At 50.7% G+C, this 25,914-nt stretch overlaps 1 protein-coding gene across 1 annotated transcript in view; it reads left to right on the top strand.

Moving 5' to 3' along the window:
• The window catches only part of KIRREL3 (kirre like nephrin family adhesion molecule 3), a gene marked incomplete at both ends in the record, with an annotated part of 316,724 nt that overhangs the window by 248,845 nt on the left and 41,965 nt on the right, over nt 1–25,914 (top strand). Inside the window, 2 exons of the mRNA XM_084274997.1 lie at nt 19,080–19,237; nt 21,595–21,745. Of these exons, the coding sequence (XP_084131123.1) occupies nt 19,080–19,237; nt 21,595–21,745 (309 nt within the window). The remainder of the gene's footprint in view (nt 1–19,079; nt 19,238–21,594; nt 21,746–25,914) is intronic.

The raw sequence follows: 25,914 nt of genomic DNA, 5'->3' as shown, positions 1-25,914 counted from the left end.
TCAGGCCATCCAGTCTGTCTTTCAGCTGGCTGTGTTTAATTACTCCTAGCTCCTCCTCCACAGAAAGGACCATGATAAGACGTCTCCCACTCCTCCATCGCTGCCTGTTTGTCGATACTTTGCTGCTTAGTTTCTGAGGTTGTCCCAAAAAAAGAAGAGAGGGTCAGGCCTGACTGCACGGCAGCGATGGAGGTGTGCATCTCCTCCTTCCTTCCTCCAGATCACATTGGGTGCTATCAGGGCTTTGGTCCTCAACAGGGCAGCACGGAGAGATGCCCACAGCAAGGTGGTGGTGGAGTGGGAAGGACAGGAAGCATCCATCTCCTCTGGGAGAGCTGCAAAGAAGAGATGACAGGTTTGGGAAGCTTCCTGTTAAATCTGGAGCAAGGATTTCTGTGCTCAGGCTCCCCAGATCGGGCTGCCCCGTTTTCCGGCTCTGCAGCTTTCTCTCTCAGCTCCTCAGGCAGAATTCTGAGGTATTTTGCTTCCTAGTGCTGTTCAAAGGGACCTTTGACTGGTGCAACAGCAGCAGGAGGAATGGAGGAGTAGAATTGCAGAGGTTTGAAAAGTTTCCCTTTAGGAGTGAAGGATTTTGTTACAACTGAATTGAAAAGAAAGCCAGGTTTGGGCAAGATCTCCATGAAACCATTTCTTTCAAGCCCACCTGCCTTGAAAATTGCCACCTGGGGTGTGCATGTCCCCATTTGCCACCCTGGTCTTGGACCTATCCCATGCTGCAGCAGCGTGGCATCTCTAGCGATGCGTCTGCTGTGTGTCGTGGTGGCTGGGAGCCCCGTGCTCCCTCCCAGAGGCAGGAGTTTGGCTGTATCACAGGGGAGCTTTGGGGTGGGGGCAGGGGGTTGTGTCCATTAACTGAGAAATGAAATCAGAGCCATTACCATCCTTCTCCCCTCTTTCTGCGTAGCCTGTCTCCTACTCCTCTTATCTCCTCTACACCTTCCCTGATTCCTGCTGCCCTTGCAGAAGAAGAGCATCCTTGGGGATGCAGGTTGGAGGCAGCAGGACCCCTTGCCCTGCAAATTCCCCCAGCTCCGTGCCTCCATTGCCGCGGCGAGAGCACCCTCTCCTGTCTCAGCCTGCCTCACTGCATTGGTTTCTTTATTCCCTTCCTCTCTTCTTCCCTCAAGTATAAAGAAACCAGCGCTGAGGCTCTGCATCACCGGGGTGAGGATGCAGGTCCGGTGAGCCAGCAGCCTGGGTGCCAAACTCTACACCCACATCTTGGTCCGGCACGGTGGCGGCACACGACCCGGCATACTCCTGACAGCAGCACCGACGTCTGTTAGGGGAACCAGGGGAATATTTAAGTAAAAAAAACCCAATTTCTTGGAGAGGTCTGTTATAATTACTAATTAGATCTGGTTATAATTATCTCTCTTTTCAGTCCCATACCTGCCGCGGAATAGCTCTGGTTCCTCCTAACAATTAACAGAGAAAGTCTTTTATGATACACTGGGTGATTACATTGCAGTTGCAGCTTCCATGGCGGATGCTGACTTATTAAAGAAGGGCTGATATTTACAGGAGAACATTGTGATCAAATTAGGCTAAAATTAACTGGAGTAAATTAAGAATACCAGGGTGATTTTTTTTCATCCGCTCCCCTTCCTTTTCTGCCACGGAGTCGCCTCCGGGTGGGTTCGTAATGCTCTGTGTTGATTGCAGTACTTGACTGGGAAAAAGAAGAGATAGAAAGTGGCAAGAACCCATTTCTCTGGTTTGCCTCTGCGGGAAATCTGTGTTTGCATCTCCCTCTCCTTCATCCGCCTCCTCCTGCTCTTACAGTGCTGAGCCATGAACCTACAAGGCAGGACCCAAACCACCAGTATTTGCAGCATCCTGACTTCCCAGCTCGAATAAGCTGGCTAAAGGCTCTGCTGTGCAGAGAGATGGCTCTGAGCACTCATCACAACGCTTCCTTTCCTGTTCAGGGCACGGGTTTACTCAGAGCAATAGCAGGAGAGGAGGATTTCCCCCGGCGACGCTAAACCCAACGCTCGCTCGCGCTTAAGGCGCGCCATAGTAAGTCTGACACAAAGGCTGGTGCTCAGCCTTAGGAGGAATCACACAAGGAGGAATTTTTTTAATAGCAATGGGATGAACAAAATCATCCTCAGATGGTTTGAGGCGGGGGGTGTTCCCAGCATAAATGGAATTAGCAGTGAGCAGGGGGTGATGTCTGCAAGGGGTGATCCTGTAGGTACACACAAAGTAGGTGATAAGGACACATTTTGGCTGTGGCAGTGGGGGTTACATGGACTGTTGCTTTGCTTCTCAGGAGGCTGAATCATCCTAAATAACAGCGTGGCAGAGGATGGTGGAGGTATAATAGAGCCTGTAGCCTGAGCCTTCGGATAAATTATCCTTCATGTTAAAATTGGTGGACTTGACAGGCTTTGCAAATCACATCTTCTTAGGGGTTCACCCAACTTCTCTCCACCTTCACGTCGTTGACTTATCCCAAATCCTGCAGATCAAAGTCACACTGAATGCAGGGTCCCTTTACTGCACCTTTAGCATGTCCTGCTTTTTCCCCTAACCTGGGAACTCCCCCCTAGTTCTGGCTCAGTGCTACCTAGGTAGCGTCTGGAGGCTTCAACTACATTCTGGCAGCTCTGCTTTGAACTTTTAATTCCCCATTATGAGGAGTGGCTGAGTGAGCTGGTATTGTTTAGTCTGGAAAAAAGGAGATTGAGGGGACAGCTCATCGCTCTCTACAACTCCCCAAAAGGTGGCTGTAGTGAGGTGGGGGTCAGTCTCTTCTCCCTGGTAGCTAGTGACAGGACAAGGGGAAATGACCTGAAGTTGCATCAGAGGAAGTTTAGGTTGGAGATCAGGAAGAATTTCTTTGCTGAAAGGGTTGTCAGGTATTGGAACAGGCTGCCCAGGGAGGAGGTGGAGTCACCATCCCGGGAGGTCTTCAAAAGTAGATGATGTACTTGGTGACATGGTCTAGTGTTGGACCTGGTAGAGCTGGATAGATGGTTGGACTCTATCTTGAAGGTCTTTTCCAACCGTAACCATTCGATGATTCTCTGATTCACTAGAGCTGTGAATTAGCCAGCTACATCCCCTGGGCCTGGGACATATTTCTCAAGTCCCACCTCATCCCTCCTTATCCTTAAACCCATCTGTGCCATCCCAGGCACCCGAAGGGGGGGTCTGAAAGAGGAGAAATCAAACCCTCTTCAGGCATGGCAGAACACAACCCTTGCATGAGGTTTCCTCCCTGCCCTGTTTCTCAGCCTACCTCTGCCTTACCGCAGCACAAGAGTTAATTGAATCAGGCAAAAAAAATAAGCCCAGGGCAGAAGCAGCAGCATCTTTTTTTCTCCACTGTAATGAGTCATACGTTTTCTTAACATATTCCTGCTCCTTTGGCTCCTCTCCTGACCTCTCCGCATTGCTGCACACCCTGTTCCTGCTTAGGTTCTCCAGCCGGTCTTTGTAGTGCATTGTCAGCCCTAATTGCTTTCTGCTTGGGCCCGTAACACGCACGGTTCAGCGAGGCTGCAAGAGCAGAGCAAAGGAGGACAGAGGAATCAGTGTGTTAATCCCTGGCTGTGGCGTGATGCTCGCGGGTTGGGGATCCCTATGGAGTTGAGCCACGCTCGGCCAGTCCCTTTCTCCTTGGGGCTGCATTAGTTGGAGGCAAAAATGCTGGAGAAATAATTACAAGGCAATTACCAGCTTGGGTGAGGTGTGGAGGGTGGTAAGTCACCACATTGTGCTGTGGGTCCTAATCAGCTCTTGTGAATTCCCTGGAGAGGGGCTGGCAGGACCCAGCGTGGTCAGGAAACCACGGGGCGATGATGAGGGGGATGCTGCAGACAACTTGCTGTTGGCACATGGGGGCAACTTCTGGATCCAAAGGAAAGCCAGAAGGATGCTGTTGTGTTTTCTATGCTGTAAGCTGGCACAATGCTGGAGCGTGGTGACCAACACCAGGGTTCTGAGGGCAACTGGCAGTCGGTAATATCTCTCTGGGAGAGGGATGCAGAGGGGACAGCATGCCGAGCAGATGCAGGGACCATGCAGGCAGCCCCACGTTGGTGACCGCGGTGGGGATGCACCCCACCTTAGAGCTGGGCAGTTCAAAATAAAAAGCTCCAATATGGATTTTTTTGGGTTTTTACCTTCACAAATAACGACCAAAACAAGCTCTGATACAAGCATGGCTGTTTGTAGATGTGTACAACCCTTTTTTGTTTGAGGCTGGGGTTTGTTTGTGAACCTGCTGCTTCGAGGTGCCGGGATGAATGCCGTTGAGGGGAGGCTTAGAAACAGCTGTGATGCACAAGAGGCACTCCAGAATCAGATGTCAGGTCCCCAAAGCCTTGAGACGGCGTGAAGAAGTGAGGGAATTTCTAGTGAAAATAAAAATGCTTCGCCTCTGTTATTGATGGAGCATCCCAGGGTCATGTTCTGAAGCTCTGCAGTACTGAGGACAAGAAATGTGTTGGTTTTTCTGTGATGAAAGGCTCTGCTCCTCCTCTCTTCCAATGGGTTTAGGAGCTGGGCTGGAAGAAAAGTGAGAAATGATGCGACAAGCACTCCACAGCTGCTGGGGATCTGGTGAGGCTGAGTTAGCTGCCAGATGTTGGCTGTGCCCGTCCCTGCAGAAGCCCACCAAGGTGTTTCCTCTCTCTAAGGCAATCCAAGACCCTCCTGGCAAGGCCATGGACACCGTTTCTGGGAAGGGGATGACTTCCCAGGTGGGTGGCTGTACCGTGACCCTGAGGGGTCACTCTCTGGGGTGGGAAGTGGAGCTCAAGGTGGAGGGAAGGACATTCTTGTTTGAGGTCGTGTTGCCCAGACCGCAATGCCCAGCACCTGCCAGGTGCCACTAGCCTCAGGCTCTGGGCTCGGACTCATGGGCAATTCAAGAGCTTGCAGTGAGTCAAACCACCTTCTCCTCTGCAACCTCTTCATCTCCATCTGTCTTTCTGTGGTCCCCCTCCTCTGGTGTCAACATGAGCTTAATGAAAAAGCAGCAGATGTTCCTTTGATTTCAATTTACTCAAGATTTTAACCTAACGCAAACGCTATTTTGCATCCAGCTGTGATGAGGCAGCCTGGGCTGGACCCAGCATCCCTGCTTGCAGATTTCCTACTGATTTGACAGCAGTCACTTGCTTCCAAAAAGCTTCTCCAGGAGTTTGTCTCTGCTGGGTCTTGGGAACAGCTCAGTCCCAATTCAGGCCATGCAAAAGGATTCACAGGAGCTCTGGGTGAGGCAGTGGTGAGATGGAGAGAGCATCGTTTGAGCCTGGGTGGATATTTTTTGTGTGTGTTTTGGAGGTTTATCACGAAATACAGTAATAATTGAGAAGGAGAACAGTCAATAGTGAGTAGTTCATCTGCCAGCTTTAGCTTTACTGTCCCCTCTAGGATTGCAGCAAGCCAACTGTGATTTCCTGACCTTATCTCCTCTCCGAGTGGGTAAACAACAAACAAACTCTTTTGTGTCGCTGCCTGGAGTGGCATGAAGATATCCACAAGCAGAGGATTGTTTGTCATCCGATGGGAAAGGTGGGGCTTTCTCCTCTCCCTTGTGTTTCACCACCTGAACCCCCCTGTTTCACCACCTGTACCCCTTCGTGTGTAGACCCAGCTGTTGCACCGTCAGGTCTGTGACCGCCCATCCTCTTGTTGTGAGCTCAGGAGACTCTGTGTGTGGAGAGGACCCACAGCTCACTCCCACCACTTCCAAGGTGAACCTTTCACTGCCACCATCGTTTGCTCAACAGCTCTCCATCTCTTGGAGGACCCTGTACAGTTGCCCACCGATCTCCAGCGTGGGAGATATGAACCCAGGGAAAGCGTGGACACATCTCCCAGTCCTCTCCACTTTCAACTTTCCTAGGCAAGGCAGGAAGAGCAGCCAACCTTTCTTTTTTAGCCTGTATGTGTGCTCTGCACACCCAAAACTATCATATACCTCCACCCAGGCTGCTTTTCAGAGTGTAATGGTGATCTGCAGCTCAAAACTAAAATGCTAGTCCATCCATCTCCTTTTCATGGAGACCCCCACATCCCTCCCACCAGAGTCCTGCAAACCAGTAACAGGATGAAGACGGGCAGGATGGGAAGGACTATCCTCACACACTGGAAAAATACCCTCAAATTACACACACCCCCAGAGCAAAGTGTGGGAGGAAGAAGTGTGGCCAGTGTGGAGCCCATCAGAAATATCTCAGCCTCTCCAGCACTCGGCCTCATTACAACCGGTGATCCCCTGACACGGAACAGCAATTTACAGGCACCATTAGCCCACGCTGGAGACAGAGAGGCAGTGAGATTGTCCTATTTTCTGCACCTCCTGTATGCCACATGATTCACAAAGGATAAAAATAATTAGCTGGAATGTCTTGGGGATGATTGGCAGGTACCCAGGGGCTGGGAGTTTCCCCCAATGTACCATGTTCTCCTCTAATGCTTGGAAAGCTCTTTCTATGCTGAGAGACTGGCTCCGTGGGGGTTCTGCCTGTCACCCTGCTGAGGAGCTTGCTGGGCATTTGTGTGGGGCTGTGGTGGGATGCTGTCCCAAAATCTGCTGCTGCCGGAGCAGGTGGATCCCACAGGGACCAGCCAGGCTTTGGGTCACCCCTCTTGCACCAGTTAGGATGTGGCTCCTGCCATCTCTGCACTCTCATCCATATCTGAGAAGCCTCTCTGCTTTTGAAGCTCATGAATTTTTCAGTGTAATTATTAGGGCTTGCTTAATTGCACCGTCGGGCTGGCATTACTAAGGGCTGGGGTTCAGGGATGGGGCTGGGAAGCTCCTGCTCAGTGGCAGTACGGTGGTACTGGGATGAGTGGGGAATGAAGAAAGGAGCTTTGTATTGCTCTCCTGCTTCCCAAGCCCATGCACCCAGCCAGGACCTCCTCATTCCTACCCAGTTTTTGCATGAACCTCCACTTGGGTCCTCCTTTTCCCAGCTTTTTGCCTCTTCTTGCTGGTTTTCCACCTCCAGGCCAAGATCTTCCCCTCCTCACCCCATCTTTCTGCTCATTGCAGCACAAGTAGTCTCAAAAAGTGATGGAGCTTTTTCCAGCACAGCCCTCTTCGGGTCCGCAGGTGGGTGACTTTCTTTGCATCACCAGTAAATTCACTGGGAGTTACTAGTGTGAGTCAACCCTGGTGAAGCATTTTTAGCTGGGAAAGGGCTGCAGAGGGATTTGAGTTCCTGAAAGCATCTGCAGATTCCACATGAGCCTCTCCCGAAATGAAAGGCCAGGGTTTTGGGAAAACCCAACCTGTCTGTTTTGACATCTTCCTTTTAGGCTAACTCAGCACTTCTTGGTTATCAAAACCAGCCTGGATTCCTGTCCTGAAGCATTCCCTTCCCGTTCCACACAGCCTGAGCTCCTCTCCTGCCTTCCCCCTTAAGCAACCACGACGAAACCCCGCACGCTCTCCCCGCCGCATCCCTCGGACGAACTGACTTTGTGCTTTCTCATCCCTCTTCCCTCTCCTTTCTCCCTGTCATCTGACAACAGCCGGGCCCCGAATGATTAAAACCTCAGAAAGCAGGAGGGGGACATTGATGGATGCTTTTCCTAACGCCAGTAGCATCTCTATCTGTACACCCGGCCGGGGAAATCCATCTTCCGCCGCACGAGAGCTGCTGCGGGGGCTCCCGACAGCCCTCGGCACGTGTCCGACTGTAAGAGGGTCGGTGCTGATGGGACATGCTGAGCATTTTAAGTGGTCTCCTTGTTGCAGGTCCACCCCCTCCTCATGGCAGTCGTGTAGTGGGACAGCTCGTGTTCCATCCCACCATAGTTTTATTTCATACTTTCATTAGTGCCTTTCACAGAAGCACAAGGTTGGAAGAGACCTTTAAGATCATCAAGTCCAACCCTTCCCATCCTGTGCTAAACCAGATCCTTGAGCACCTCATCCACCCCTTTTTTAAAGGGTGATTCAACCACCTCCCTGGGAGGAGGATCCCATTTGGGATCCATTTGCGGGTCAAACTGAACGAGAGGTGGTTTGGGACTCGGGGGAATAACGGGAAAGGTCTGGTAGAGCCCCCAAAAACCCAGGTCCCCACCCAAGATAAAAAGCTGATACGCCATTGACATTGAGCATTGCCTCCTGACTTGTTCTGCATCCTCTGAGGCTTGGTGAGAAGATACCTTGTGTGGTGGGAGTTGGGATGTAGCTGTTGGTATTAGGGGAGATAAGGGGAAGAGCAGACTTAGGGGAGCTGCTGCTTTCAGCCCCTGATGTTTGAGGTGTTGAACAGAGGAAGAATATCTGGAGCAGCAAGAAAAAATATAGAATAGAAAAATTCAGAAGGAAATGCAACTGTTCATGCCACAGTAGCTCCTGGGAGTTGTCGCTCAGACACGGTGCACTCACTCCCCTTCTCTTTCCTTGCCTTGTTTCCCAAGTCAGGCTGAATCTGCTCGGGTGCACCATCACCCTCGTTTTCCAAGAGGAACGAGAGTCCCTGACTGAGATGGTTCCTCCCCATTGACATGGTTTTTGCCTTTTTTTTTGCCATTGATTTCTTAATTAAAAAAGACTAGAATTCCACTGAAGCAGACGTTGCTCTGAAACGTTCCATTAGTCAAAGGAGGAGGAAAAAAAAGGGAAAAAAAAATCAATATCCCATTTAGAAAAAAAAACCCCTAAGCTCACAACCATATGGGAGCAGATTTTAGGGAGTTCCTCCCCAAGAGTAATGGCCAAGAAAGGGAATGCCACATCCTGCAGCAAGCGTTAGAGGGCTCTGGTGCCTCCTGAATAACACCCATCCCTACCCCAGTGAGCCTACGAGCACCTCCTGCATCACCCTCTTTTACTGTGGTGAGCCCTGAAGTGGTCATAAAGCAAAGCATCTTTCCCAGTCAATTTATTGGGAGGGAAAGGGTGGGAGGAAACCTTAACATGTCATTTTCTGAGCATCAGGGTCCGGCTGGCAGGATGGGCTGGGAGGAGATGGTGGGCTGCCGGGAAGATGCAATTACCTCAGCTTGTTTTGTTAGCTCTCTCTCCCCACACTCTCTGGTCCCTTTTCTCTTCAACTCCTTCCTTTTGCCTGGGCTTCTCCCACAAATGATCTCCGCCCATGGATCCAGCCTGTCCAGATCCCTTTGAAGAACCTCCCTACCCTCAGGCAGATGGATACCACCTCCTGTGTCAGAAAGCAGGCACCAGGAAGGATTCTTGCCCAGTTTTTCTACTCCTGCTGGGCGATTTGCAGGCGGTCGGGGCGAGCTGCTTTAACAGGTCTGGTTCCTTGGGGATGCCTTCAAAGAGGGGACTGGAGAGCTGGCAGCAGCCCTGGGGAATTCCCTCTGAACAGAGGTTTAAGGATTTGGGGTGATTTGATGGTTTAGGTAAGGATGGGAGGGCAGGCAAGGGCATTGAACAGTTGGCACCTAGGAGGCTGAGCCTTGTCCGTACGGCGCGCGACAGAGCTGTGCCGCTGCCTGATAACCAGCTTCAGACCCAACCCAGACATATGTCGATGCTGGGAACATTGTGATTGATCGTGTTCCCTCCAGGAAGGGCTGGGGTTTGGTTTCCTTCACAACACCTGGCCAGTGTTGGAGATAAGGCATTGCCACGCATCCATCAGCCGCAATCTGGCGGTGGCCGGGTTCATCCATAAAGATTCCCTCGGCCTGTATTGCCGCCGTGGCTGCAGGAAGCTCTGCAGGGCCTGTGACCTCAGCAACTTAGGGACATGTGGCATTCAAGGGGCACAGCATGAGACCTGTTGTCTAGATAACATCATCAGTGAGTCAGCTTGCTTCGTTTTTAAATCCACAGCACTTAAAATATAGCTGAGGGGGGGTGTTTAGCACAAAGGGGGGGGCTTTAGCCCAAGGTGGGGCTTTAGCCCAAGGAAAGCCCCAGTGGTGGGAGCCAGCAGGGATCATCTCCCTCCTCCCAGGCCAGCCCAGTCAGCTGAAACTGAGTACTGGCAGATCCTGGCTGGGCACAGCTGAGAGATGCTCCCCTGGTGAAGAGGGAAGCAGAGAGTCCCTGGGACCAAGCAGTTGTGTCAGCACTGGGGTTGTGGCAGTGAAAATAAGATATAGAGCTGGAAACACAAGTGGTTTTTATTTGGTTTGCCCCTGAAAACCAGGCAGGAGCTTGGCTGTGCCCATCTCATCCCCACGGCATCTCCCACCCCTGGATTTGGGCTGAGATTGGGAGGTGATGCGCTCGCTGCCCTCGCTGGTGGGGAGGGGAGAAAAGGATGAATCCTTTTCCACTCAGCACTTGGTTCTTCCAGCTGTGTTCTGCATCCCAAAAGTTTCATGGGTCCTCCATCCAAGACCTGCAGCACCCAGGTGCTGGGGGGACAGGGTGCTGCACAGGGACAAGCACACAGCAGGCATTGACTTCCAGAAAATATTCAGGCACCCAGCGCTCAGCAGACAAGCCCGACTCTTGGGAACAGGCTCTGATGGAGCTTGGGCCTTTGAACCTCACAGGAGCAGGCAGGATTTCTCCCACCCCATCCTGCAGTGGATTAGATCTAAGAGCAGCTCCCACCAGCAACAGCTGGCTGAAGAGGGAGAAGTGGGGGACAGCTCATGGGGTTTGCTCTGGAGCATACTTTCTTCCCTTTTATTTTTTTAATGAACACTAATAACCCTTTTTTTTTTTATCTCCTTTTTTTTTCTTTTTTTTTTTTTAAAGAAAAACAATTTGAAAATCTCTGACATACAGGAAAAATAACGAATTCCCTTTTTTTTTTGCCTGTGTTCTCTGATCTGTCAGTCTGCACCCCGGAGCTGTGCACACACACAGAGAGGAGGAGGAGGCAGGGAGTGCTGCCCTACATTGGGTAGATAATGATGTTCCTGCCTCTCCCCCCTTCCAGGAGAAGGTTCAGCCATGTCCTACAGTTAAGGGGACAGGCTGCAGCACCAGTCCCTTCCAGTTTAGCAGACCATACAGTCTAGCTGCACCGCAGTAGATATGTGCTTCCCCAGGGTGGGTGTGTAACAGGATTGCAGAATGGTAGGGGTTGGAAGGGACCTCCAGAGCTCATCAAGCCCCAACCCCCTGCCAAAGCAGGGTCCCTAGGACAGGTCACACAGGTCAGCGTCCAGATGGGTCTGGAATGTCTCCAGAGAAGGAGACTCCACACCCCCTGGGCAGCCTGTCCCAGTGCTCTGAATATTTTATTTCAGGATGATATTAATAGATTTAGGACAGTAGCAACAAGGCCAGTTGGGCAGATAATTCTTCCTCCGTTCCTATCCCATCCCTCCCAACACATCTGGGAAGTGTTGACCTTGCCACATCCCTTGACAGGCAGAATTGGAGCCACTCGATCAACCGCACGTCACACGCCCTCATCTCCTCAGTCCTTCAGTTTAAGGAGAGTCAGGATGACTTCTTGGAGACAAGGAAAAGAAACCAGCTCCCACTGAGGACTTTGGGACCTGAATTCAGGCTGGCAGGAGCCAGCATCACCAGCTTGAGGGAGAGAATTAAATGAGGAACTGGCAAATGCTGTAGATTCGTGGGGGTTGTGTTTCCCTTGCAACTGGAAGGGGAAATTTGGAGTTTCTTGCTCTCTGCAGCAAGAATATTCCCAGTAAACAATCCATCCCCAGCCAGCTACCTGCATGCACAGCATCTGGCTGTTTATTAAAGCTTGCAGAGGGTTGCCAAAACTTTTTTTACCCCTCCCCACCCCCTCAGATGAAAGGCTTTTCAGCAGAATACAAATACTTGCTTTATCTATTGTTGGATCCACTCGTGTTTTGGCCAGAAATGCCTGCTGCCCAGAGCCAGGTCTCACCAAGGGTTTCAGAATGTGACAATTCAGTTTCATTCCAGTGCAAAATGAAAATTGGTTCTTTAGAAACTCTAGGAATGAATCTGGGACCAAAAACCCCCTCAGCTTGAATAAAGCACAAACCCAAAGAGCCTTACAGCCAGAGTCCTTGGATCTGGAGAGATGATTGGGGGGGTGAAGAAGAACCTTGCAGTCCTAAGGAACCTGCTTTGGCAGGGGTTTGGACACTATGATCTCTGGAGTTGCCTTCCAACCCCTACAATTCTGTGAACCCCTCCTGAGCAGAGAGTGGGGAAGCAGAGGAGCTGGGGAGTTGAGATGAAGCTTGGCTGCCGTTAAATGCCACCATTCCAGGCTTGAGGAGTACATGGTCCCCAACAGGACACCCATCTATCACACACTCCCCCCAAAGAAATCCAGCTAGATGACCCCAGGAAATGTAGAAAACGTGGGGATTTTGCTGTCTGGATGGAGATAAATTATTAGGAGGCAAAAGAAGGGCTGGGAAAAATGAGCAGTTTGTTTCCCATGAGCTTCTTTGTGCAGGGAGGGACCGTGCACCGCGCTCAGCTGCAGAGACAGGAGGGAACAGGAGGGAACAGGGATGCAGGTTGGTTCAGGGCTGAGCTGGCCCCAGCTTCCAGGGCAGCATCGCTGTGTTTCCCCTCTCATGATAGAGAGGGAGCATCATTACCTGCAACCCACCCACCCAGCCACGCACGCTGAAGTGCCACAAGACAAATAGGACTGCGAAAGAGATGCGCTGTTTAAACTTTCATCACTATTTTTCTCCCTCTGCTCCCCTTGTTTCTTTTGATTTATTTTTTAGCGTGTTTTTCCCCGGGCTGTGCTGTTTGCCTGCATCTGTTTCCTCTCCTCTTTCACTCAGCAGCAGCCAGGCACCTTTTCTGACAGCACCCACAGCTGCCCTGTGTTTTTTTGGGCTGTCCAAGCTCTGCTCACTTGGGTCAATTGAGAAGAGCTCAACCACCGAGCTGGAACAGCTGGGGTAGATTCAGGGTGGAAAGAGGGACAACAGAGGACCTCTAGACAGAGCATCCTTCTCTTGGTATCCAACCCTGGCCAGTTTAAGACTTTGTAATTGCTGTATGAGAAACCCATCCCCCTTGCACCCTTCCCAGGGTGACCCTGCCAGGAGAGATGTAGGAAGAGTGCCAGCAGTGTAGGCATCCTCCAAATGACACCAGCCTTCCATCCTGCTGGGCCAGAGGCTGGCACAAACATGGGGGGCCACACGCTTTGAAGGGGTGCCAGTGTTGCCTCTGGAAATCACCAGCACAGGCTGCATTTCAGCAGCCTGCCTTGTGTAGGGACAGGGGATGCAGGCAGCTTTGCTCATGGTTAAAAAAATAAGCAGCTGCTTCTTGCTGAGCAGCCTGCAGACAGAAATGGGCTCTGGGTTTCAGATGCAAAGGGAAAAAATAAAAGCTGATCAGGTCGTTCTTGAAGGGGGAAATATGATGAGCCTGTTTGCAGGCTCCATATCGCTCCATGTTGCCCTTTTTTTCCCCCCCTTTACCTGCCAAAAGCTCCTCATCTGCCAAGGGTTTGCAATCCTGATCACATCAGGAAGGGGAGAGGATGAGGTGGTTGAGGGCAAGATGTGATTGCAGGTCAGGTTTCCTCCAGGTCACCAAGCCCCATGGACTTTCTGTTAAGTCTCCAGTGCCAGCCCGTGGACACGGCAAGATCTCAGCCTTTAACTGTTGGACAAAAACCTGAGAGCCTGTTTATACCCTTCCTTGCTCCAAAGAGCTGCTGGAAACCTGAATCCTAAATGTGTAAAAGTCCTGATAAATGAGAAGCTAAACGTTCAGGGAGCTGTGAGCTGCTCGGCAGCGGTTTAGGTCCTCACAATTCGTAGCCTTCAGGCGTGATGATACCTCGACACCCCAGGCAGTCTGCTGGAAAACTGCTGCCAGAAATGCAGCCTCTAGAAGGGGATTCTCTTCCCTGGTGTAGCAAGCTCCATCCTGAAAGTGGTTTCATTCTCTAACCCCTTTTCCCCCTCTCAGGAAGGCATCCTAGGTACTTGAGTAAACAGAGAACCTTCTCTCTTCCCCAGTGGCCAGATTCTGCTTTTTTCCCATTGTTTTCTCTCAACCTCCCCCCTCCCAGTTCTGTCATTATCACAATCTCCCAGCATTCGTTTGGCCAAATGGAAGCAGCCAGGCTCACCTGATCTCACCTGGTAGGAAAGCCACTCTCCTCCGAGCAGCTCCACTACCTTTCCCTGTGCTTTCTTATCCCAGAGATCAACATCCATGAGTGGCCAACCTACCCCAAGATCTCCAGAGCATCTTGAAGAGCTGGCCTCTGTAAACCAGCCCCAAGGCTGCCACGTGAGCCACAAAGAGGAGGCAGTTCCTGCAGACAGAGAAGACTACCTGACAGTCCCAAGTGGAGCATGGAAATGATATGGCAGCTAATTAACTCCTCATTTTACTGAACATTATTAACACCGAGCTTATTGTCAAAGTCACACCTTGCCAGTCTATGTTGGCCCCTTAGAGAGGGCAGGTGCTGCTCTTGGGGTTTTTTTTGGGAGGATGGAGCAGCTGGAGATGAAGGATGGAGCTTCCTGGAGAAACAAGAAGATGACAGAGGCTGCAGGCCAAAACCTGCTCCTTTCACCAGCACCTTGCCAGCCAGCGAACACGGTGTCAGAATGGCCCAGCGTGGAGCAGAGCTGGGATTTACAAAGGAAGACACTCTTCACAGGGTTTGTGTTGCAGAAGCTTCTGCATGACAAGCAGCTGTATGCAGACCAGGGCAGCATCTGGGGCAGTCACCCAGAGCAAGCGTGGCGTGATGCCCTGGCAAGCTTGACTTGTCTACAGGAGGCAAACGTACCTCTGACAAGCCCGCGATGCGGCGGCTGAATACACAAATGGCTTCACCACACCACAGCACGGCTTCCAGGTCTGTCTTTGCTGTGTGAGAGGGTCAGCTGAGCCCCTCCAGGTCACCCCTCACTTTCCTTACTGTGCAAACAAAATACATGGAGCAAACATACCTCTGCTGGTCATCTTCAGGGAGTGGGGAGCCTCACCAAGAGGCTGCATGCTAGAAGGCAGCTGCCCCACCAAGTATTGTTAAGAAACCACTGCAGAGGGGTGGAGATGCTTTTGGTCTGTGCTTAGACTCAGCTTTAGGGCTAGGACTCACCTCCCAATAGCTTGCAGTGCTTTGTGATCACCAAGAGCATCATTTGGATCCGACGGGAAAGTGGGAGAGGGGCTGCTCACCAGGGACTGCAGTGACAGGACAAGGGGCAATGGCTTCAAGCTGAACAAGGGCAGGGTTAGGTTAGACATTAGGAAGAAATTCTTCACTCTGAGGATGGTGAGGCTGTGGCACAGGGTGCCCAGAGAGGGTGTGTTCACAGCCTGGTTGGATGGGGCTTTGTGTAGCCTGGTCTAGTGAGGGTGTCCCTGCCCATGGCAAGGGGTTGGAACTAGATGATCTTGGAGATCCCTTCCAACCCAGAGCCTTCTGTGATTCTATTATTGCCTTGACACACACGTGGGATGAACCCAGAGCACTGCAGACCCCGGAGGTAAGATGAGCGATCCGTCAGCAATGCCTTACCCAAGGGATCTCATTCCTCAGGGGACACTTGTGCTGAGCCTCACATCAGCTGAACACGACTTGCAGATAACATGGCTCGGAGCAATGCTTGAGGGCTGCCACCTCTCTGCCTCTCCAGCCTAGCAGCTGGGTGGCCTTTCCCCACCGGTGAGCATTTGGGGTTGAATCTCTTAAAGCCATCCCAAAAAGAGGGGCCTTGTTACACAAACCCATCAGCAAAGAGGCACCAGCCCCAGCAACAAGCAGCAGCAGTGTTAATTAGGAAGAAGTGCTGGTGGCTGGAGGGCTTTTCACTTTCTCCACTTCCAGGTGCAGACTCCTGCCTGGAGTTAATCTCAATAAATCTCACTAATAATCGAGGTTCTGTCTGCTCCCCACGACACTGTCCAGCTGACAGGAGCATTTAGAGACATCTCTGTTATTTCTTAGCCAGAGCTGCAGCCTTAGCCTGGGGTATTAGTTCAGCGCTGAATAATTCTGTTCAGTCTTGTTGATTAACTGTACGGTGAAGTCTTGTGGGGCAGGACGGTGTGCAGGAAAAGCCTCCAACTAGTCAACTAATTTAAGCAGATGCTGAACACCCAGCCCAAGAGCAGCACTCATTTATTTGTATTTCTTTATGCTGATGTGCTGTGAAACATCGTTTCCTGAAGGGCACGGGGCAGAGAACCCCCAAGCTGTCCTCACTCCTCCAAGCAGCCCACAGCTATGGAGATCAGAGTCATGTCCATCCAAGGCCGGTTCAAACAAATGTTTCAGTGAACTATGTTTTGCCAGAAAGCCTGGAGAAGCTTGTCAAGGTTTGTTCAGGAGGTTTTTTCTGCAGCAAAGACAAGAACAGTCCTCAGATGGCATCCTGAGTGTGCTGTGAAGAGCAGGAGACCTTGTGCAGTGGCCTTTGGTGGTAATCCGCCAGGGCTCCCCACTCCATCAGCAGCTGGATGCCTCCATCTCTGGCTTGTTCCTAGTCTGGGTTTGAGCCATCACAACACCCTGTGCTAGGTTACTGCAGCCCTTTCATTCTTTTTTTAAACACTCCAGGCACATGAAGGTTAACTCCACTTTCTTTGCTGTCAGGAGTAAACCCCCACACCCAGCCCCAAACAACTCTTCCTATTTATATCCCTGAATTAATCAGAAGGGCCAGCACTTCCACATCTACGTGATTAAAAATTAGGAGACCGGCTTCTTTAGTGGTGCCTTATAATAACATCCAATCCTGGGAACTCAGCGGATGAATAATGGATCATGGCTCTGTGCTACTGGCTTCTCACTTTCTTCTTCTCCCCTTTTTATCTTTCATTCTTCTCTTCTCTTCCTCCTCCTCCTCCTCTCCCAGGCTGGAGTTTTGAGCAGCGAAGGAATACATCCACCCTTCATTTTGCAGAAGTTAGAGCTGTTGAGAGACATCATGATTCCTATTCATTAGGCCCTCTCCTCCCCAGCCAGAACCCCTGGTTAGTGAGCCTGGAGACCATCAATAATTCATGGCTACATGAATAACTAGAGGATGATAACCACTTACTTGGGAAGATGTAAACAGGACCCATTCTCTCTCTCTCTCTTGGTCTCTCTCTTTTTCCCCTCATCTCCTTAAGCAGCTCCCCAAATTTTGCTGCTAATCCAAGAGAGAGAAACAGGAGCAAGCCAGGAGGTTAGAAAACAAGGTTTTCTAGCATGGAGAAGACAAGTGCTTCCATGCATGAGGTTGTTCCCTGTCCTGTGATACACTGACAGGCAGGTCTGCTTTGAGGGGTGATGTTAAACCAGTAGCCTCAAAGAAAAAAAATTAAGCAAGCCTTCAGAAGTCAGCCAGTGGGACACACCACCAGTCAGGAATATTAACCACCCCACCGTAAAAGTCCCCCTCATTTAATTCCAAGATGCTGTTCAGAGAAAGGCTTGTGGGTTGTTTTTTTTTCCCCATGTTCCACAAGATGAATTGCCAATATTTTACAAGCTGAGGTCAAATTCAATTAATAGCTTCAGTGAGGGGAAAAGAGCTATTGAAAAATAGCAGGGTGGTTGGGTTTTTTTTAAACAGTATAAACTCATCTGATGAAAGGGTTGTTTTTCAAGAAGTCAGAAGAAACACCTCCTTAATAGTTAAAGAAGATCAGAATGAAGTGGAATTTTCCTGCATTTTCATATTTCAGCAGCTGATGCATTTCAACTAACCTGAACCACAGATTTTCCACTTTTGGGTTGAGTTTGGGGTTGGGTTTTATTTTCACTCTTGTAGCTTGGAAAAAAAAAAAACAACTGTACATTTTGAATCCATGTAGAAAAGCTTTTCTTCCCCCAGTCCCTGGGTTCCACCCACTGAGCTGAAAAATCCCATTACTCACAGCGTTTGGCAGATGTGTATGTGCCCAGCCTTGTGTGCAACCAGCACATCTGCCTCGCCTACAAATCCTGTGCCGACGCGGGCAGCCACCTTTGAGCTGTCAGTGAACGTAATCCCTCTCCATCTCCTGAATTCAGCCCTGGAGGAGCCAGCAAGGAGTTTTTAAGTATTCCTCAGCCAACTAAAACCCTGGGGGCAGCTGGGGAGATGTTCTTTCAGAGAGGTCTTTGCCCAACTTTGACTTTGCGCGGTTCAACCGGCGTGGGGAGGGGGAAGCGGCGCTGATCTCTTGCCATGCTGGGCCTGTTGAGAGATGCCAGGCTTCAAAAGCAAGTCACAAAAGAGAGGAGACCATGCCCTGTTTCCACTCTTTCCATCCCTCTTCATCTCTGGCATGAAGCACTTCCCAACACAGGAGCTGCCCAGGGGCTGTGCGACACCGGCGAAGCCGCGGCCCGGAACGAGGATGCGGCCTCACACCAGCTGTCAGGCTGAGGGGATTTCAAAGGAAGACTGAGATCTTAAATGTCTCCTTGATACCCCCGGCAAAATCTGCTCTCACAGAGGGAAGGCGCTTAAAAGACTCACCGTGGCGAGAGGGAGTCGGACCCAAAGAGAGTTCTGCAACCTTTTGTGTGGTGAGACAGCAGCAGAGACGCTGAGTGGAAGCGACAGGGAAATCAAAGCAGAGCAAGGGAGTGCTCAGGGGTTCCTCCATCCCTCCACAATGGAGGGCTGGCAAGAGAGCCTTCTTCAAAGGCAGGCAGCTGGAAACCTTGCTTTGGATGCCCATAATAAGCTGTTTTACATACACACACCCTCCCCCGGGTGCAATAGGTAACGGTACAAACCCAGCTCCCCTGCTGTCCTCCTCCAAACCACCTCACCCACCTTCTGATGTGCAGCCAGAGGAATGGGACTTAGACCAAAGCCTCTCCAGGCCCTGTAGCCTGTGTCCAGCAGCAGCTGTGTACAGTCATCTGGGCAGGAATAGAAGAAAGACACCCATCCTCCTAGTCTGCAGCTCAGGGATGTCTCAGGCCAGAGGTGCTTCTGTGTACTCAGCAGCCCATGGTGGATTCCTCCACCTTGGGTTTGATCCTTCATGCAAAGCTCGGGTGACCACCTGGCCCTTGGTTTGTGTCTGGACCACAGGTTCTCAAGCAGCCAAAGCCAAGCCAGCTCTGAGCTGGTGAGATGAGGTTGCATGCTGCCAAAGCCAGTTGCAGAGGTCCCAGTCCAAACCCCACAGGTAACACCAGGAAGGCTGGTTTAATGCTAACAAGTGACATTGGCTCCTCTGTGCCCTTTCCTTGCAGTTCCTCCAGACGATCCTATCATTATGGGGGGGCCCATCATCAGCCTGAGAGCAGGAGACCCCCTCAACTTGACCTGCCACGCAGACAACGCCAAGCCAGCAGCCTCCATCATCTGGATGCGGAAAGGAGAAGTCATCAATGGAGCCACCTACTCCAAGGTGAGACAGGATGGGGCTGGGGGACCAAGGCTGTGCTCTTCCCAGGTGGACCTGACCCAACACCGCTCTTCCCACGCCCCACGCTGAGACTTTCACCCTCCATCACCCCCTACAAGGCTGGGAGGAAACCAGGAGGATGCAAATGAGAAACTCCAAACCACCCTCAAAATTTGGCTGGCACTTCCTACCCCCTCACAGCCTACAATTGCCCACTTCTCCCCCAAAAATACCCACCTAGGTGTGGTGCTAATACTGCATACAGCCAGCACTGACCTAGCCTTGGCTGGTGCAGAACTGCTAGATCAAAGGATGGTCGTGGTGACATATGTCCCCTCCTCCAAGTGCAGTTTTGCCATGAAAAATTGTCAGGGTTGTTGGCATTTTTTAATTTAAAACGGAAAGCCTTTATTGGGTCATAAAGGAAAACATCAAAGAGCAATCACCAGCCTTCCTTGGAATGGGTACCCACATGTTCTCCCTGATTATAGACGCCTGATGTCTGGTTAAGTGCTGAAGATTCAGCAACACTTGACATTTCTACTGAAAATTTCAGAAGAACAAAAATCTGAGACGTAAAACGGGTCAGTTTGCAGCCATTTGTAATGCAAGCAGGCTTCAAAGTCGGAGTCAAAGGCGTTCCTCTCAAGCTCCTGAAGATCTTTTAATAAACATTTCACCCTCTGCTACCACTGTGAAGCCTCCACCCTGGCTCATTCTGGCTGGAAAAAAACCCAGAGGAGTAGAACCTTCCTCCTCCCCATCGCCCTGCAGAGCAACCCCCACACTTCAGCTGAAGCTGGCGGGTGCGATCAGAGGGGGGAAAATCACCCCATCTCCCTGCCTGCAATCCAAGGAGCTGCACTAATTAAAGGCAGAGAGAACTGACCTCTTCCTCCTGCCAATCAAGTGGAATTAATTAAAATCCAGGCTGTTGACATGCAGTTGTTTATAACTTGGTCCAGTCATCCCAAACCTTCCCCTCTGCTGCTCAGACCCGGCCCTGGGGAGCCAACATTTCAGTCCTTTCCCTTTCAGACCCATAAATAGTGGGGAGCAGGGGAGGAAGACCACCCTTCCTTTCATTTTACTTTGAAATATTCCCAACAAAAAACTCATCCAGAACAGGACTTTTCAGGCCACAGCTCCATCTCAGTACTGAGATTTCCACAGCATTGGAAGGAACTGTCAGGGACAGTCTGGAGTCCTGTTCTGCATCTTCCCCTCCTCCCCAGTTTTTGGATGGGGGCTTTGATTTTTAGGGTCTGAGAAGCCTTTCCCTTTAGAGGCTGCCTTTAAAAATCATTCCCCACACTTACTCTGATCCCTGTTGGAAAATCCATGACAGGATCCTGCAGGGTATCTCCAGAAAGTCCATAGCAGCCCCAAAGATAAGCCAGGAAGCCCAAAGCACATCACCACACCTAAAGCTGGGCTTAAGTTAGAGACAGAGCTTAAATACAGCTCCTGGGCCCACAGGTAGAGTCAGCAGATGAGGTTCATCAGGGAAATTAAGGACTATGGGTGAGGTCCCTGGTAATCAGGTCTTGGTCCTGATTGTGGTGATGAGGTCACAGCATCGCCCTTAGGCACAGACCCACATGCACGAACGCTGTGTGGGGGTGGTGAGGGCATTAATCCTGCTGCCATATGCTTCTAACTCAGTAAAGCATCTGGCTTACACTCTGAGGGGGAAATTTGAAGGTTTACAAGACTTGGAGAGAAAAACTGCCCTGCAGGGTTAAAAATACATAGTTATGGGATGGGTATATCCATGGGCAGTCCCCGCTGCTATAGCACTGGCTGGGCAGAGCTGTGTTTCTGGCATTCCTGGTCCCCAGAGGATGTTGATAAACTGGAGATGAAAGCCTGGAGAATGATTTAAAGACTGCAAAGCATCCAAATCTTGAGAGCCTCTGCAGGTATCTCCAGCGTCCTCAGGTGTCCACCACAGTGATCACCAGCATGAGGTGAGCTGATGGGATGATGTTTTACCATGGCCAGGATCAGGCCCTCACCCAAGCCTGGGAAAGGTGCAGAAGGTGACAGCAGGTTCAAGAAGCCAGTTGCCCGATCTGTCCCCCGGCTCCTTCTTTCCAGGGCCGGTGGGTGATGTGTATATCACCCAAGCTGGGATTCCCAGGTCTAGTAGGCACAGAAGGGCTGGAGGGGAAGAGGTGGGAGTTAAGTGAAATCTGTTGGTGTGATTCCCCTGAGCTTCCTGGGCAGATTCCAGTCAGAAGATCTTAGTGCTTCCCTGAGAGACTTGGATAAGTGAGGCACAGCTGCATGTGTGCAGAGCCTGGTATGACTCTTGGGTAGGAAACTGCCTTTTCTCATCTCTGTTTTCTCCTCCACAGACGCTTCTCCGTGATGGCAAGAGGGAGAGTATCATGAGCACCCTTTTCATCGCCCCCTCCGACATCGAGAATGGGGAGAGCATCGTCTGCCGCGCCACCAACAAAGCCATTCCCAGTGGGAAGGAGACCTCTGTCACCATCGATATCCAGCGTGAGTACAGGGTGGGCTGAGTTAGCACTGAGTACTGAGGGATCCTAAGCCTCCCCCGCCCCTCTGATTCCAGTCAGGAGCAGGGTGCCAGGGTCTTGGGGTTTCCCTTTACTGGGATTTACTGATGCATTACTAAGGTGAAGGGAAGGAGATGAGATCTCATCTCCCTTGAACTCCCTGGGGTACCAAACAGACACGAACCCCCCTGGGGAGAGGCTGTTTCCCTGCTTTTCCATCTCATACCCAGGGTTTGGAATAAAAGCAGCACAAGCTGCCGTGTTCTGGGTGACTGGTGTGCATTGTGCATGGTCCAACAGCATGCCCTGACACCTCTGGGACCAAAATGGTTTGGGCAAGCAGCATCTCTGGACATGGCCAATAGCAGAGAGGAGTCCAGTTAAGGTTTCCAGTACAGAAGCACACGTTTCCAGTCTTACAGGCTGTCCAACAGTAAGTGTTTCATGTTGTTCTCCAGTGAGACAGCATGTTAGGCACCTAAGGAGGTGCTGTTAGGAGGGAAGTCTCCCTCCCCTGAAATACAGCTAGCAGCAGTCACCATCTGATGGGGGCAGGAGCCATATACCGTTTACCCTTTACCATAAATCCACAAAGCAAAATCTTCCTTCCTCAAAAAAATTCAGGTTTCAGAGATCTCTTCCCTCCTCCCCTCCGATATAGCTGTTGCTCTCAGGCTCATCCTGACCTCCCTCCAGCCGGGCTTCATTTCCACACGCAATTCCTGCAGCTGTATTTACCAACAATTTGCAAATGCAGGGTGTTGGATATTAGCATGCCAGCTGCTTCCCAGAGTCCAATTAAAACTGGCTGAACAAACTCAAGCACAGCAGAAAATTCCCCATTTAAGACTCCCAGCTTTCGCTGCCGGAAGATTAACAGGCTCTTGGGTCGCTGGATAGCATGTCCTGACAGAACTGGCCAGATAAAATGAGATAATAGCATGGGTTATTTCACAGCCAGCAAACAGTTACAATAGCTGGAGATGCACACGCGTTCTTACCAACAACGTAAAGCCTGAGACATCATTACACTGCGCTGTACAGTGCGGGGCCGGAGACGTGAGCTGAATCCCTGAGCCTGATGGAATCTGTTTCAGAAAGAGAAAGAGACCCAATAAAGTACACCAATTTCCACTCCAAGCCATTAAATACTCCGTGCTGTGAAAGTAATAATAATAATATCCCATCCAGCTATTAAAAGTGTGTTGTTCTTAATGGGCTCTAATGAGGATATCAATTTCCCAGTGCTGGATGGGTGATGGAGGGATAGGAAAATACCAAGAGGGATGGACCAGCTCATGGGTGGGGCTGAGGTTGTCCCAGATGCAAGAACCAGCTTTAATCCAGTCCGTTAGGTTTCCCTCCCAACCTGGATCTTCTTCCAACATCTAACAGAGATGCAGCACTTTGGTGGTGATGGCAGGAGGGTAAAAGAACTGGTTTCCACAAGGATAAGGAGATAAACCGATGAGCTTTCCCCAGCCCAGCACCACCTGCCTGTCCATCTCTGCTGACATTGCTGCACGGTCCCAAAGAGGCAGCCTTGCAAAATGATCCCAGGGAACCCAAAATAATCCCTCCCAGGAAGCAGCAGCTGGGTAAATCACTCCTCCTTGCTTTCCTTTGCTTTTGCAACTCAAAAGAGCATCAAAAATGTTCCCACTCAGCAAAGGATGGGGGTTATTTCCTCTAGGGTTGTGCACGTAGTGGGAGGGCTTGTCCTCTTCGCAGGTCATGCAAAGTTGATGTTGGGCTCCCATCAATCTCACGTGGGCTCTGCCAGACCATCTTAGCAGCAAAGAAGCAGCTGAGTCATAAAACCCTCCCCTTCCCAAAAATTTTTTTAGAAAAAGGAAAAATGGAAGGTGGGGGGGGGAAGTTGGGAAGAAAGGAGCTGCAAAAAAAAAAACCCTCAACCCCCACCTAGAGCAGGGTCTGTAATGGAAACACTCAGCAGCTCCAGCTGGAACATCTGTTCAATGTGATTTCCGTTCCACCAGCCACATCAAAGTCAGCCTCCTGTGAGTTATGCGCCGAACATCACAAGTGGGATTAAAATCATGTTTAATAGTTTGATATGCCATAAACTATTTATACTGCCAGAGCCCAGTGGCTCTATGGAAACACGCAGCCAGCGTGCCGGCGTGGGGAGGAGCAGGGTTATTGCTTATCCAAAGCCATTTGCTCCGAGTCTTTGTGTGCACGTGTGTGGTTGCTCCTTTTTACACCTTTTTTATTATTATTTAATATTTTTGTGTATTAATTTATTTATTTGGGGGGGAAGCAAGAAGGGATTGGGCTGTATTTTTGGCAGGAGCTGGGAGTAGAAGGATGGAAGAGGAGGGTCTGTGGAGCAGGGTGCTGAGCAAAGCGTGGAGGGTCTCCGTGTTGCGTTTATCCACGTAGCACCTGGGTGTTTTTATTGCCTTCTTTTGGAGAGTGTGAAAGCAGGGAGCTGAAGAGGCATCTTTGCTTCCAGCTCCTCACTCCTGCTCATTTGGCCCTCAGGTTGCTTTGGGGTTCAGGAGAGAGGTTTGGAAGAGCTTGTCTGGGAGTCTGGAGAGGGTCTAGTGCATCCCCAGGAGCCACTGCGATGCCCGGTGGAGCTCAGCCCTGGAGCCCAGTGATCATTTCCCTGATTTAAAATCCTGGGAGCTGAGGGGTCTGCTTGGGTGCCTCGCTCACCACATGCCTGGCAAGGAGTGGTACCCAGCCCTCAGCATGAGTGAGCTCACAGGAAGACAGGTGCCTGGGTGTGCAAGCGCTCGCACACGCGCTCTCTTCCCCGTGGGCTGGCTCTATCCCATTCCATCATTCAGATTAATTACCAGAAGCCAGGCAGGAATTATAATTGTAACGACTTACAATTTGCCAGTTTGTTTTGTTGGGCTTTTCTTTTTTCTTTTAAAATACCCCAAAACCACCCTCACATGCCGAAGCCCGCGCTCTCCATGGCACCCAACACCTCGTGGGGAAGCTCCGGCGATATTAGAAAGCCCGATCCCATTTGAGAAAGGCAAGATCAAAGACTTTAATTTCCTTTTTTTCCCCTTTTTTAATCTCCTTTTATATATATATATATATAATTTTATTTTATTTATTTTATTTTGAGTGCAGGAGGGAGCAGAGCTCATTTGAATACAAAGAGGCTCCTCTGGAAAACCGCAGGCACAGCTCCTAAACCATCAAACAATGGGAAAGCTACTAAAGAGAAGCGTGATTCATACTTAACAAAGGAAGGTGATTAGCTGTTGTTGTATAACAATAGGGATGTGTCAGGATGCCTGCAAATGAATTAGGAGCCCACTGTATATCTCTGGGCTGTTATGGGAGGGAAGCTCATTTATATTCCCAACTGCACCCATCTTTATTGTCATTTGAATTGCACATTTTAAAATGAGATTAGGGTAAATTGAAAATACCTATAATTTCCCCGTCATAATTTCCCATCAAGAAGGCAGGTGGCTTTGCTCGCAACAAAGCGGGGCTCTGGCTGGGTAAATAGCACGGGGCCTAATGAGGTGGGGACGTGGTGGAAGAGGAGGAGGAGGAACTGCAGCATGCCAATGGCAAGCTGCTCTTTTTTCCTTCTCCCATCCAGCCAAGGTCACCACGGAGGTGCCATCTTCATCCCTTCCTGCAAGGGACCATCCCGACCCCGTTATACCAAAGACAGGCTGGAGTAACACTCTGCCAGAGCCCACCCTTCCTCTACTCTTCGTGAGGTTTCCCCCAGGCTGGGTGCCAACCAGCTTCAGGTCAGCAGAGCTTGGGTGCCAAGCAGGAGGGCAGCCACCTGACTGTAGCTTTCCCCATGCTGCTGAGATGCTTAGGAGGAGGAGAGAGGTGGCAGGTAGAGGTGAACGCATGGCACATCCTATTTTAGGATGTATTTTTGCATGGGCTGCACCAGACTCCCACGCTAAGGGCAGGTGAGCCCCTTAGCCGAATCAGTGAGCTCCTCTCCACCATCCCCAGTTCTTGAGGCACCCAGAAGACCTCTCCACAAGGCCACTTCTTTCCACTTTTGCCATCAAATGAGGAGCCACAGAGGTGATCAGAGGGCTGGAGCAGCTCCCCTACGAAGAGAGGCTGAGGGAACTGGGCTTGTTCAGCCTAGAGAAGAGAAGGCTGTGGGGGGACCTCATTGCA

The sequence above is a fragment of the Gallinula chloropus genome (assembly GCF_964237585.1).
Source record: "Gallinula chloropus genome assembly, chromosome: 24".
Classification (NCBI taxonomy): domain Eukaryota; kingdom Metazoa; phylum Chordata; class Aves; order Gruiformes; family Rallidae; genus Gallinula; species Gallinula chloropus.
The sequence above is the reverse complement of the archived record's forward strand: the minus strand, read 5'-3'. Positions and strand labels throughout refer to the sequence as shown.